Source organism: Bos indicus x Bos taurus, chromosome 17 (genome assembly GCF_003369695.1).
Source record: "Bos indicus x Bos taurus breed Angus x Brahman F1 hybrid chromosome 17, Bos_hybrid_MaternalHap_v2.0, whole genome shotgun sequence".
Classification (NCBI taxonomy): Eukaryota; Metazoa; Chordata; class Mammalia; order Artiodactyla; family Bovidae; genus Bos; species Bos indicus x Bos taurus.
In genome coordinates this window covers 62901140-62916305 of record NC_040092.1, presented here as the reverse complement: position 1 = coordinate 62916305, position 15166 = coordinate 62901140, and the positions used below count along the sequence as shown (strand labels likewise).

Sequence of the window (15166 nt, the reverse complement as noted above, 5' to 3'; positions counted from 1 at the left end):
GATTGTGACAGACTAACCTTGCTCCTGGTTCTTGCCCAACAATTACTTGAATAAGCAAGGCCTTTGAGGTGAATTATCTTTATCTGCAAATTTTTACTGTAAAGTCTGAAGATCTTTTTAATTTTTTGGGCATAGTTGATTTACAGTGCTATGTTAGTTTTAGGTGGATAGCAAAGTGATTCAGTCATGTCTTCAGTTATGCACAGATACACACATTCTTTTTCAGATTCTTTACCTTTCTTGGGGGCTTCCTAGGTGGCGCTAGGGGTACGAGAACCTGCCTGCCGATGCAGGAGATGGAAGAGATGCAGGTTTGGTCCCTGGGTGGGGAACATCCCCTGGAGGAGGGCATAGCAAGCCACTCCAGCACTCTTGCCTGGAGAAGCTCATGGACAGAGGAGCCTGGCGGGCTACAGTCCATGGGGTCACAGAGTCAGACATGACGAAAGCGACTTAGCTCGCACCCATATCTTAATCATGGGATCGTGGCCTGCTGTTTCTGTAGGTTGTATGAAATGCAAGTTCCTTAGAAGTATTTGGTAAATAATTGTAGCACAATCTGGACCAGAAGGTCTGTATACTTGGTATTGATTTTTTTGTTGTTGTTTAAAATTGTTAATGCTTATTGCCAGAGATGAAATAACCTGATATGTTTTATGTTTCCTGACATGACAATAAAGAAGGCCCAGCATCACCTTATATAGAATTCTCACAAAAAACAGCTTGTACGCTGGACTTTGGACCCTGTTTACTAAGTCTGTTTCCTGAAAAAAGATGGCTTTTTCCAAATGCAGTGAATAGTCCTTGGTTGGGTCCTTAACAAAGCAAAGTACAAAAGACATTTTGGGGACAGCTGGGAGAATTGTAATATTAACTATATGTTAGATACTATTGAATTAAAGCCAGTTCTCTTAGGTATGATAATAGAATCATGTATATGTAGGGGAATGTTCTTAATCTTAGAAGATACATATTGATATATATGAGGTATGAATTTATTATGTTTGCATGTATTTTCACATTTCACCAGAGGGGAAAAACTTTGTGTATTCATCAGGGTTCTCTAGAGAAACAGATCCAATTGTGTGTGTGTGTGTGTGTGTGTGTGTGTGTGTGTGTGGACTGATTGGTTGGTTGATTTTAAGGAATTAGCTGTTATGATTACATAGACTATTAAATCCAAAATCAGACTGGAAACCCAGGCAGAGCTAAGGTCACAGCTTTAAGTCCGAAGGCGGGCAGAATTCCCTCTTGCTCAAGGGAAGTCAGTCTTTTGTTGCATTCAGAATTTCAACTGATGGATGAGACCCATCCACGATTCCCAAAATTTTCTTGTGATCTAGGCTCCCTGATACCCGTGGCATCTTGTCACCCCAGTTCCAACTCTAGCAGGCAGAAAAGCTAAGGTGCCCCAGGTGTCTATCTTAAAAATAAACCAGAAAAAGGGAATTCCCTGGTGGTCCAATGATTAGGACTCTGCCCTCTCATTGCCGAGCCCCTGGGTTCAATACCTGGTTGGGGAACTAAGATCCCACAAGTTGCAGGACATGGCCAAAACAAAAAATTAAAAAAAAAAAAGTCATTTCTTTAAAAAAAACATCAAAAGAATCATCTTCTCTCTTAAGTCCCAACATGTCAGCAAGAGGAACTTAAGAAATTAACAGAAGGAAAAACAGTCTGAGTCAAATGCATTAGAATCCAGAAAAAGTCTGTATGTCTCAGTCTCTAGTCTGCCTCTTGCTTCTGGACATTCACTTAATTTATGTCCCCTTTTGGGCGCAAATGTAGGTGGTACTGCCTAGAATAGTTGGTGATAGGCAGCAGAACAGTAACTCAGTTTGTGAAAATGCACCTTAAACTGTAAAGTGCTACGCAGGCAAATGCAAGGCAGAGATGCGGCGAGCACCGTGGGCCAGACGGCTCTCATGGACTTACTTCATTGTAAAATAGAGGCAGCTGCTGTCCTATTGTTAGTCGATCCTCAGAACCCCTTCCCTGGCCCTCCAGCTCCTGCAAATCTGTCTTTTCTAAGAACTCTGGGAGCAGTCGCTCACTTAGCCTTAAAATAAAGCATCTAGAATAGTCAGCACACATATTGAATCTATAACTTCCATGAATTTTTATAAAATATTCATAATCTTAAAAGAATGTTCACCTGTTTTCATAGTAGTAACTTGTCTTTAATTTCACATCCTCAAATTGAGTTAACCGCCTGTAAGCACCAGCTTTTTCCGAGCTCGGAGGCATACGTGCTCATGTATAAACAACGTGCTGTTTTGCTCCATTAGCAAGGAGCTCTTATGTGGACGATTATAGATCAAGGTTGTCCTAAAGTTCCTCCAAATAGTCTTGTTTTCATTTTGGAGATTTTCAGAGGAGTCTTGGAAGTTGTAACATGTTTAAAGAAAGAACCGGAGACCTGACAGAAGGATCAAGTGGACTCTGCATGGATCTGCAGCCTTACCCCTGACCGCCTGTCCCAGGGTGCCCAGGCCTGGGGGTAGGGGCAACAGGTGGGACTCTGTCTAGAGCCCCCGGGAAAAGCTGCTCTTCAGCCTCTGCCAGCCTCTTTTGACTATGGCTTCTGTCTGTACTCACTGTCTGCAAAAGAAAATTGTGGAGTTTTTTTTTTTTTTTTTTATTGGAGCACAATTGATTAATGTGGTGTTAGTTTCAGGGGTACAGCAAGGTGATTCAGTTATACATACACATGCATCTTTTCTTTTTCAAATTCTTTTCCCAGTTAGGTTATTACAGAATACTGAGCAGAGCTCCCTGTGCTATACAGAAAGTTCTTATTGCTTTTTATAATTGAGGGGAGTGGAGGAGAAAACCTTTATTTCATTCTAGATTCCTTGAGACAAAGTTAAGCAAGAATCCAGATTAATTAGATGGAAAATGAATGACTTATTATTTCTCTTTTCAGTGTATATGTACCAGAAATTTGTACAAAAGTACTTTGCGCTTTTTTCACTGTTTTGTGAATGAGAACATTTTTATTTTATCATTTCACTGACTGCCCAAGAACTGCAAGAAATGGTAAATTGATGGCAATATTATATTCAGATTGCTTAGTCATTATGGGTTAATTCTAAATATGAAAGCCCTTATGGAGAGACGTAACATATTGTAATAGCCTTTGTAATTTCTTTGCAGCAGAAAAACTGGAATGTCTGTGCCTTGCTGAACTGGGATAAGTTGACAGTGGGTGAGGAGAGACACATTTGTTCTAAGACATCTACACAAATCTTTTGATCATCTTGTCATATCTCAGTATCTCAAGTCTCTATTACTGATTTTTAAACTAGCTGTGTGATTGCCAGTAAAGAGAAAACTCAGTTAGCAATTAATTTATTCTTCTTTTATTCCATTTCTTTGTTTCAGTTAAAAAGAAAATCTATAAATTCTAAAAGTAACAAGCAGCATACATCACCTCCAGTCATTCTTTCCCCTTATTCTCTTCCAGAGGCAATCCCTTCTCTGAGTTTTGTTTTGCTTCATTTTGTTGCACCAGAGATAAGCTTTGTGTGTTCTAGAACTTCATATCAGTGGAGTCCTATAGTATGTTCTTGGTCCACTTATCGTAATTATGAATAATTAGATTTATTCATATTGTGTAAAAAAGTGGCTTTTTATGGCGACATAGTATGCCATTGACCAAGGGATTCACTGGTGACTCAGTGGTAAAGAATCCACCTGACGATGCAGGAGACATGAGTTCAATCCATGAATCATGAAGATCCCCTGGAGGAGGAAATGGCAACCCACTCCAGTATTCTTGCCTGGAAATCCCATGGACAGAGGAGCCTGGCAGGCTACAGTCCATGGGGTCACAAAGAGTGAGACCCAACTTAACAACGCCATCATGCAAATATACCAATAGTTTACCTCTTCTGTTAATAGACACCTAGGCTGTTTCCAGTCTCTGTTGAGAATGAAGCTTCAGTCAGGGTCCTGTATAGGGCTTTCTGTAGACGTGTTTTCATTTTCTTGGATGAATAACTAGTAGGGGAGGGTCTTGCCTGGAGAATCCCAGGGACGGGGGAGCCTGGTGGGCTGCCATCTATGGGGTCGCACAGAGTCGGACACGACTGAAGCAACTTAGCAGCAGTAGCAGCAGCAGGGGAATTGTTGGGGTGATAGGGCAGGTATGTGTTTAGTCCTCTAAGTAACTGCCAGACATTTTCCTAAGATAGATATAGCATTTTACCTCCCTCCAGCCTCAGTTTTTTTTTTTCCTCTTTACATCCTCACCAACATTTCGTGTCATCTGACTTTTTAATTTCAGCTATTCTGGTGGATATAGACTGTGTAACTTTTTAATATATGTATAGGAATATTATTTTAAGTTATACTATCTGCATATTTTTGTGAATTAGAAACTAAATGGACTCTTCTCAAATTGGCACAGATATTTTGTTAATTGGTTTGAGTTGAGATATTCAACAGAGATAATAGATAATAATTAAGGATAAAAGATGTTGAAAGATAACTAGTCAATTATGAATCTTTAGCACATGAAATGTGGAAATTTATGTTTTTATAGGTTTGTTTGTTCATAAGCTAAGTTATTTATTCATTGATTCATTCATTCATAAATTACTTTTTATTTTTAATATTTTACATGATTGTGTGACAGTGCTGTCTGATAGAACTTTCTGTCCTGATGGATGGACATTTCATTCTGTGCTGTTATGGCAACATGTAACAACTGAATACTGGCTCATTAAGTGCTATTGAGCAGTGAATTTTTGTATTTTGTTTTAATCATGGCAAGTGGATACTATATTGGATAATGCATGTCCAAGCAAGTGTATTCAAGTATTATCTGATCTTATATTGTAAAATACAGAAAACGTCTTCCTTACTTATATACTTGGAAGTGCAAGCCTAGCTGTAATCATTGTTCCTAATGTCACTTACATTTTTATATTTGGAACTTTTAAAAATTATTTTTATTGACACTTTTATTGAGGTAATTATTGATTCACATATAGTTGTAAAAATTAATAAAGGTCCTTTTTACCAAATATATAAAGAAGAGATAATACCTATCCTTCTCAAACTGTTCAAAAAAAATTGAAGAGGACAGAACACTCCCAAATTCATTCTACAAGACCATCATTATCCTGATACCAAAACCGGACAAAGACATTACAAAAAAAGCAAATTATATGCCTTTGATGAATATAGATGCAAATCTTCAAGACAATAGTAGCAAACCAAATCCAACAATATAAAAAGGGTCATACGTCATGATAAGCTGGACTTTTTCTAGAACACAGGACAGTTCAACATTAGCAAATCAATTACTGTGAAACTTCACATTGACAGAAAGGAAGGATAAAAACCCACGATCATCTTAACAGAGTCAGAAAAAGCACTTGACAGGATTTAAGTGGCGCTAGTGGTAGCGAGCCTGCCTGCCAAAGCAGGAGACTTCAGAGACGCAGGTTCAGTCCCTGGGCCCGGAAGACCCCTTGGAGGAGGGCATGGCAACCCATTCCAGTATTCTTACCAGAAGAATCCCGGGGACAGAGTAGCCTGGTGGGCTACAGCCCATAGGGTTGCAAAGAGTTGTACATTACTGAAGCAACCTGGCATAGCACAGCAGCAACATCCATTCACGATTTAAAAAAAGCTCTCAGCAAAGTGGGTAAGAGAGAACATATCTCAGCATCATAAAAGTTATTTATGAGAAGCCCGCAGCTAACATCATACAGTGAAAAGCCAAAAGCCTTTCCTCTCATGCCCACTCATGCCACTTCTATTTAACGTAGTATTAGATGTCCTAATCACAGTACTCAGACAAGAAAAATAAATAAAAGGCATTTAAGAAAGAAGTAAAATTGTCACATTGCAGATGACATGACACTGTGTATAGAAAACCCTAAAGCTTCTTCCCAAAAACTATTAGAACTAATAAATTAATTCAGCGAAGTTGCAGGAGAAAAGATTAATATACAGAAACCTGTCACTTTTCTGTACACTAATAATGAAATATTAGAAAGAGAAAGTTAAAAACTCTGTTAAAAGTTTCATCAAAAAGAATAAAATACCTAAGAATACACTTAATCAGAGAGATGAAAGACCTGTACTCCAAAAACTGTAAAACATTGATGAAGGACATTGAAGATGATACAAAGGAATGGAAAGATACCCCATGCTCTTGCAGTCATGTTTAAAAACAGTTGGACTATATGATGATCTTTTACTTTTATGAAGTTTGTTTCACGTTTTCTATTCATATACAGTGCTTGTATTTCGTTTAATTTATGTTTTCCAATTACTCCATTGCTGCTTTTTTTTTTTTTTGATGTTTTTTTCCAAGGCTTTCTCAAGTGTAGTAGAAATGCCTTTGTGTGTGTGTGTGTGTGTGTGTCTGTGTATATATACACACACACACATATAAAATATTTATTTTAAAAAACTTACGAATTTTTGCCCTGCTAAAAAAATTATGACATTTTGTTTCTACTTGTTTGACTTAGTATGAATAGAATGCTAGATTTCTACTTTAATTAAAAAAAAATAGATACACAGTAAGCAACAGAGGTTTACTGTATAGCACAGGGAATTATAGTCAATATCTTGTAGTAACCTATAATGGAAAATAATCTGAAAAACAATATATGTGTATATATAACTGAATCACCTACCTGTGTGCCTAAAACATTGTAAGTTAACTATGCTTCAATAATATCTATATCTATCTATATATATATATATATAAAGAAAAAAGATATCCCGTGCTCTTGGATTGGAAGAATTAATTTTGTTAAAATGGCCATATTACTCAAAGCAATCTATAGATTTAATGCAGTGCCTATTAGAATACCCATGGCATTTTCCACAGAACTAGAATAAGTAAGCCTAAAATTCACATGGAAAAAAATAAAATAAAATTCACATGGAGCCACAAAAGACTCTGAAATGCCAAAGAAATCCTGAAAAGTAAAGACAAAGCTGGAGGTATCATACTCCTAGATTTCAGACTGTGTTACAAAGCTACAGTAATCAAAACACCAGTGTCATATTGGCACAAAACCAGACACATAGATCAGTGGAATAGAATAGAGAGCCCAGAAATAAACTCACATACCTAGGTCAATTGACAGAGGAGGCAAGAGTATACAATGAAGAAAAAATAGTCTCTTCAATAAGTAGTGCTGGGAATACTGAACAGATACATGTAACAGAATGAAATTAGAACATTTTCTAACACCATAAACAAAAATTAACTCAAAGTGGATTAAAGACCTAAATGTAAGACCTGAAACCATAAAACTTATAAAAGAGAACGTAGGCAGAACACTTACTTGACATAAATCATAGCAATTTTTTTTTTGCATCTGTCTCCTAAGCCAGAAGTAATAAAAGCAAAAATAAATAGGACCTAATTAAACTTAAAAGCTTTTGCACAGCAAAGTAAATCATTAACAAAATGAAAGAGAACCTATGTACAAAATGGGAGAAGATATTTGCAAATGTTCTGATCAACAAAGGATTAATTTCCAAAATAGATAAACACCTCTGCTGCTGCTGCTGCTAAGTCGCTTCAGTCGTGTCCAACTCTGTGCCACCCCATAGACAGCAGCCCACCAGGCTCCCCCATCCCTGGGATTCTCCAGGCAAGAACACTGGAGTGGGTTGCCATTTCCTTCTCCAATGCATGAAAGTGAAAAGTGAAAGTGAAGTTGCTCAGTCGTGTCCAACTCTTAGCGACCCCATGGACTGCAGCCTACCAGACTACTTAATTTCCAAAAAAAAGTGGCTCAGATTTTTAACAATTTTAAACAATCTTCCTGCAATGCAGAAGACCCAGGTTCAGTCCCTGGGTTGAGAAGACCCCCTGGAGAAGGGAATGACAACCCATTCCAGTATTCTTGCCTGGAGAATTCTTTGTACACAGGAGCCTGATGGGCTACAATCCATAGTGTTGCAAAGTTGGACACGACTGAGTGACTAACACTTTCAACAGCAGTGAAGAAATGGAAAGAAGACCTGAATAGACATATTTCCAAAGAAGCTACATGAATGACCAACAGGCACATGAAAAGGTGTTCAACTTTGTTAGAGAAATACAAACGAAAAAAACTAGATATCTCCTCACACCTGTCAGAATGGCCACCATCAGAAAGAAATCTACAAATAGCAAATGTAGGCAAGGATGTGGAGAAGAGGGAACCCTTGTACATTGTCAGTGAGAATGTAAATTGATACAACCAATGTAGAAAACAGGATGGAGGCTTCTCAGAAAACTAAAAGTAGAATCACCATTGTTGTTGTGTAGTCGCTGTCGTGTCTGACTGCAACCCCATGGACTGCAGCATGCCAGCCTCCCTGACCTCCACCATCTCCTGCAGTTTTGCTCAGACTCATGTTCCAATCAGCTCATCCTCTCTCACCCCCTTCTCCTACCATCAGTCCTTCCCAGCATCAGGGTCTTTCCCAATGAGTTGGCTCTTTGTATCAGGTTGCCAAAGTATTGGAGCTTCAGATTCAGCATCAGTCCTTCTAATGAATATTCAGGGTTGATTACCCGTAGTATTTACTGGTTTGATCTCCTTGCAATCCAAGGGACTCTCAGAAGTCTTCTCCAGCACCTCAGTTCAAAAGCGTCAGTTCTTTGGTGCTCAGCCTTCTTTATGGTCCAACTCTCACATCCGTACGTGACTACTGGAAAAACCATAGCTTTGACTCTACAGACCTTTGTCAACAAAGTGAGCTACCATATGATCTAGCAATTCACTCCTGAATGTATATCTGGAAAAAGTGAAAACATTAACTTGAAAAGATATATGCACCCCAGTGTTCATAGTAGCATTATTTACAATAATCAGTATATGAAAGGAAGTAAACCAGTCGCCCATGAACAGATGAATGGATAAAGAAGATGTGTTGTATATGTATACAATGGAATACTAGCCAGCCATTAAAAAAGAATGAAATTCTGCATTTTCAGCAATGTAGATGGACCTAGAGAATATTATGCTTAGTGAAATAAGTCAGAGAAAGCAGATACTGTATGATATCTCTTATATGTGGAATCTAAAAAAAATAAACAATTTATATGCAAAACAGAGGCAGACTCACAGATATAGAATACAAACTAGTGGTTACCGAATGGAAAAGGGATAAATCAGGGAGGATATGAAATTAAAAGAGAAACTGCTGCTGCTGCTAAGTTGCTTTAGTCGTGTCCAACTCTGTGCGACCCCATAGACGGCAGCCCACCAGGCTCCTCCATCCCTGGGATTCTCCAGGCCAGAACACTGGAGTGAGCTGCCGTTTCCTTCTCCAACACATAAAAGTGAAAAGTTAAAGGCAAGTCACTCAGTCGTGTCTGACTCTGTGACCCCATGGACGGCAGCCTACCAGGCTCCTCCGTCCATGGGATTTTCTAGGCAAGAGTACTGGAGTGGGGTGCCATCACCTTCTCCGAAAAGAGATACTACTATTTAGGAAATAAGCAACATACAAGCTCTATTGTATACCACAAGGAATTATACCCATTATCTTATAATAACTTTTAATGGAGTATAATCTATAAAAATACTGAATCACAGTGCTGTACACCTGAAACTAATATAATATTGTAAATCAATAAAGAAAAAGATCCTAAATGCCCTTCATCCACTTTCTCTCACATTTTGCAGAACTACAGTACAACAGAACATCAATACAAAGATAGAAACAAACCCCAAATTCCAAGTACTACAAAGGTATGTTTTATGTATATTTGATATAACTCAGTTTATTTAGAACAGTAACAGCCTATATAAGCATTTATTCTGCTGGTCAGTTGTTCCTGCATCTAAAATGGAATAGCTGATTCAGACCTCCTCCTGTTTATACTGTTAGAAGCTTTTCGTATGTTCCTTTTATGTTTTAGGCACATACGCTTTTTTAATTGGTCAGATCGTTACTAAGCAGATTGAAGTCATAAAGACAATGAATTATTAAAAAACAATCCAGTCTTCTTGAGAATGAAGTCATTTGGTTTCAGTGATGATGTGCTTCTGAAAGGTATAATGTCTTGGTATGAAGAAAGAAAACAAATAAAAAATCCTAATTAGTACTCTCTTTTACTATTGAATATAATGGGACAAAATAAAATAGTACTTGGTTTTTTCCCCGAATCTAGATTCTTTTATAGATTTTAAGGAATACTACCTTTTTGGGTCAGTCCCCAGAAACGTGGTAACATTTTAGGCGATGCTGTAGCATAGATAAGTTGACAGTAAAAATATTACTTTTTCATTCTTCAAAATAATCTTTTAAAATAAGAGATATTTGTTTTGATAATGGATTTAAGGAGGATGTGAGTCTAATATATTTTGTGACCTTCCTAAACACATCCTAGGTCTGCCTGTCCCTCCGTTCCTCCCTTTTCTCCCTCTCAGCTGATATTAACTATCTCTGTGTTTCAAGAAAAGTATTAACTTGAACAAAAGAGTCCTTGTTTTCCACACTTGCTGCATTTCCAGATGAAATGGCTTGATGCTGAGACTTACAATGCACCTTTCCTGGCTCCTGTCAGCTCCGGTGTCTGTGCTCTGAGCTGCACGGAGGTGAGCGGCTGACCTGGGACAGCAGGGCGACACCACCTGCAGTTGTTCAAACCCCTTCTGGGTGCCTCTGCTGGGGCTTTTGCTGGGGATGTGGTGAAGTGAGGGTGAGTTGGTTGAGAGGGCTATTTCATGTCCTTATTCAGCTGAGGTTCAAACAGAATAAGACAGATGGGGGTCGATGAACCCCAGATGGTGCCAGCAGTAAGGGTGGGAGGAAGAGACCGACCTGCACAGGCGCTGGCCTCTGGGCAGAGCCTTACAGGACGGGCAGGATGTTTGATGAGCAAAGATGGCAGGAGTGGGCATTTTAGATGGAGTGCATGATACAGAAAATAGTTCAAAGGCTGGAAACATCAGAAAGGTCTGTCCTGGAGTAGAGGGTACGGGAATTAGCATGAGGATGGAGGGAGTTAGGAAAGCTGCAGTCTTATTGTGAGTTTCCAGTCAGGGCTGTGGCTTGGGGTAGGGGCACAGGGCTTATTTTTGTACTTAAATGTACTTCTCAATTCATTTGGTTTTCTCACACTTTTTTCTCCACTTTTTTTTCTGATTATATCAGCATTTTAAAAATACTGGGTTCCAGAAAAAATGACCTTACAACCAACCTATTTCAAAGAGAAACTTTCATTTGATGGGATATTTACAGTCAAGTAGAATTTAGTGATCCTTCCATTCTCTTCTGTAGTTTTCATTTTCTAATGAATGTATTTAAATAGATTTCTGAATATTTTACCTTTTGTCAGTATTTAGATCACATGAGAATGCTTATTTCCTTGTCATTTGATTAACAGTATTACAGAGCAACCTAGTTTTATGTTAGTGAGGAACTCTAAAAGGAATTCTTGAACTAGGATGAAGGTACCAGTGCTATAGTATTAGATTAAAATTCAGATTACCCACTGTTGAGGTACTTGCATTAAATTACATTAGAAAACAGGGCTGTTTTGTGAAAGAGTGGGTCATGATAGGCTTAAAATATTTCCAGACAATTTAAATACAATATGGTCAAAAATAGCTTTGCACAGGTTGTGTGTGGAAAACAGAGTAGTTGTATGTATAATATAGTGGAAATCACCTGAAATTCATTAAAGGCTGGCACTGCTAGGCAAGCCTTGTTCAAGTTTAGGACATGTAATCGGAGATTAATACCAAGTGCCGACCACGTCTGAAGTTCTGCTCTAAGTGTCTGTCTCGGTTAGTTTTCCAAACTGTTAGGAGCTTGAGATGAACACATACATACTACTCTATAGTAGATAACCAACAGGGATCTACTGTATAGCACAGGGAGCTCTGCTCAGTACTCTGTGATGACCTAAATGGGAAAAGAATGTGAAAAAAGAATGACTGTGTGTACAACTGAATCACTTCGCTGTCCCTGACACTAACACAACATTGTAAATGAGCTATACGCCAATAAAATTTCTTAAAAACCAGTAAAGCAAGTACTATCCCCATTCTCTGGGTGAGGAAACTGTGGCTCAGAGGCAGCACATGTTTAACTCACGATCTCCCGTGACTAGTGAGTGGAACGCTGCAGGGTGAACCCAGCTCTGTTGCCCACGGAGCTGGTGCTGGTAACGATCAGTAATTCTCCTGGCTCATAAGAGTGTATAGGCTGGCCTCCAGCTGGTTTAGGACAAACGCAGAAAGCACTCACGGGTAGCTCAGATTTTGCGGCATGAAGAGCAATACCAATTGTGATTACACAGGCAAAACAAAAATCAAAATTTGAGTGTCAGCATATTAGGTGACTATATTGGGTTGGCCAAAAAGTTCGTTCCGATTCTTTCGTATGATGTAACATAAAAACCCAAATGAACTTGGCCAACCCAATATTTATTAATAGGCACCTCTGATCAGTAATGGATTGGAGAAGGACCAACACCAGCCGTGGCACCCCTGGCACTGTCCGTGCCTGGGACTTTCTGAGCAGTCTTTGTCTCTAAATTTCCTAAATGTTCATAGCAGAGTCTGATAAGACGCCCTTCTCTCCAGTGAATTCTGGTACCTGAATCTGGCCTGAAGAACGACTATTAACAAAATTAGTCCCCTACACATACCCAAGCAAGGAATTTGATCTTCTAAATAAATGGTTATAAATTAGTTCAACTTTTGGGGGAAAATGTTTCTGTTCGATCTTCTCTATGGCCCGTGTTCTGGTATTAATACGTACTATAAGTGAATAATAATTATTAGAAATACATATTGTATTTGTTGGAAAAGAGTATAGATTTTTACTTATTATAATTCTAAGTGAAACAACACAGAAATGATTGCTGTGAGTTCAGATGTTCTTATTTTGAGATTTTCTCAAGGTCTATTAACCACAAAGTTAATTGTTAACCTTGTTTCATATCATGCATTCTTTCAAAAGCTCTAGGTCAATATATATTTTAGTGTTCCGTACAGCTGTTACTCAACATCATCTCTGCATCCCTTTTACCTATCACAGCCCTGGTGCCTGGAAGGCAGTGAATATGCTTTGAATTGCTTGTTGAACAGAGTGTATAAAAATAAATACATTCTAAAGGTTAGCTGTCGAATCCTATTTTTATAAACTTCAACTTGTCATATCAGAATTATGTTCCATTGCCTAGAGTCTGGCAACAGCCCTGACTGGTCTAAAGACCCGTGAGAGTCAGGGTTGGGAAAAAATTCAAGAACTCAGCTGTTTGACTTTTTTTTTTTTTAATTAATTTTATTTTATTTTTAAACTTTACATAATTGTATTAGTTTTGCCAAATATCAAAATGAATCCACCAAGGTATACATGTGTTCCCCATCCTGAACCCTCCTCCCTCCTCCCTCCCCATACCATACCTCTGGGTCGTCCCAGTGCACTAGCCCCAAGCATCCAGTATCGTGCATCGAACCTGGACTGGCATCTCGTTTCATACATGATATTTTACATGTTTCAATGCCATTCTCCCAAATCTTCCCACCCTCTCCCTCTCCCACAGAGTCCGTAAGACTGTTCTATACATCAGTGTCTCTTTTGCTGTCTCGTATACAGGGTTATCGTTACCATCTTTCTAAATTCCATATATATGCGTTAGTATACTGTATTGGTGTTTTTCCTTCTGGCTTACTTTTGAAAAATCCTTATTCAAATTCTCTATATTCTAATCCTTCACGCTCATTCAAACCACAATCTGAAGGAAGCCTCAGACCGTGGGCACCAACCTGAAATGGATTACTTGGACAGCAACTATCGTAGGGCAGGGAAAGGAGAACTGCTGTGTTTTCATACATAGGTCTTGACTTTCTAGTTTTACAAATCAGTATAGCAAAATGTGTAAAATACTAGAGTTTCCATTTTATATCCTTCTACAATGCATTGTGTATTATAATCAGGATTTTAGCAATATTAACATGGCATTTTATATCTATACATCAGTCTTCTTAAAGAAGGATATATAAAACAGCACATATTTCTGGGCATTAATACGTGCCAGACAGGATTTCAGTTAAGTAACTGTGAGATGTATATCTAGAACTAGAGTGACAGTTCTTGCAGAAAATATCAGGGTAACAGCTGATTTTACATGAATCGAGCAAGTTTACCCTTTTGATGCTATGAATGACACCCAGAAATAATGGTGATAGAGTGTAATAAAGATCAAAGGAAGAAAGAAAGGGAGGTAATAGGAAAGTATGCAAAGACAATTGAGGCTATTTCAAATAAAGAAAAGTGATACATAGGCATAAATACTGCAAAGTCAAGCTGAGCTTGACAGTGCTACTGCTTGCTCAATGGTAAACTTGATTTCCAAGGTTGCATCTCCTTGCAGTCCAAGGGACTCTCAAGAGTCTTCTCCAACATGCAGTTCAAAAGCATCAATTCTTCGCACTCAGCTTTCTTTATAGTCTACCTCTCACATCCATACATGACTACTGGGAAAACCATAGCTTTCCTAGACGGACCTTTGTCAGCAAAGTAATGTCTCTGCTTTTTAATATGCTGTTTAGGTTGGTCATAGCTTTTCTTCCAAGGAGCAAGCGTCTTAATTTCATGGCTGCAGTCACCATCAGCAGTGATTTTGGAGCCCAAGAAAATAAAGTCTGTCATTGTTTCCATTGTGTCCCCATCTATTCCCCATGAAGTGATGGGACCAGATGCCATGATATTTGTTTTTTGAATGTTGAGTTTTAAGCCAACTTTTTTGCTCTCCTCTTTCACTTTCATCAAGAGGCTCTTTAGTTTCTGTTCTCTTTCTGCCATAAGGGTAATATCATCTGCATATTTGAGGCTATTGATGTTTCTCCCTGCAATCTTGATTCCAGGGAGAGTCAAGCCTGTGCTTGATTTGTGCTTCATCCAGCCTGGCATTTCACATGATGTCCTCTGCACATAAGTTAAATAAGCAGGGTGACAATATACAGCCTTGGTATTCCTTTCCTGATTTATAACCAGTCTGTTGTTCCATGTCAAGTTCTGACTGTTGCTTCTTGACCTGCATACAGATTTCTCAGGAGGTAGGTCAGGTAGTCTGGTATTCCAGACTACCTGGAATCTCTTGAAGAATTTTCCACAGTTTGTTGTGATCCACACAGTCAAAGGCTTTGGCGTAGTCAAGAAAGCAGAAATAGAT

At 38.6% G+C, this 15166-nt stretch overlaps 1 protein-coding gene across 6 annotated transcripts in view; it reads left to right on the top strand.

The window, feature by feature from the left end:
• The window catches only part of NR3C2 (nuclear receptor subfamily 3 group C member 2), a 440591-nt gene that overhangs the window by 166526 nt on the left and 258899 nt on the right, over nt 1-15166 (top strand). For 3 of the 6 annotated variants that reach the window (XM_027513404.1, XM_027513403.1, XM_027513405.1), the window contains exon 3: nt 9660-9725. The exons of the other annotated variants lie outside the window; for them this stretch is intronic. In XM_027513404.1, the coding sequence (XP_027369205.1) occupies nt 9660-9725 (66 nt within the window). The remainder of the gene's footprint in view (nt 1-9659; nt 9726-15166) is intronic. 6 annotated transcript variants of the gene reach the window in all.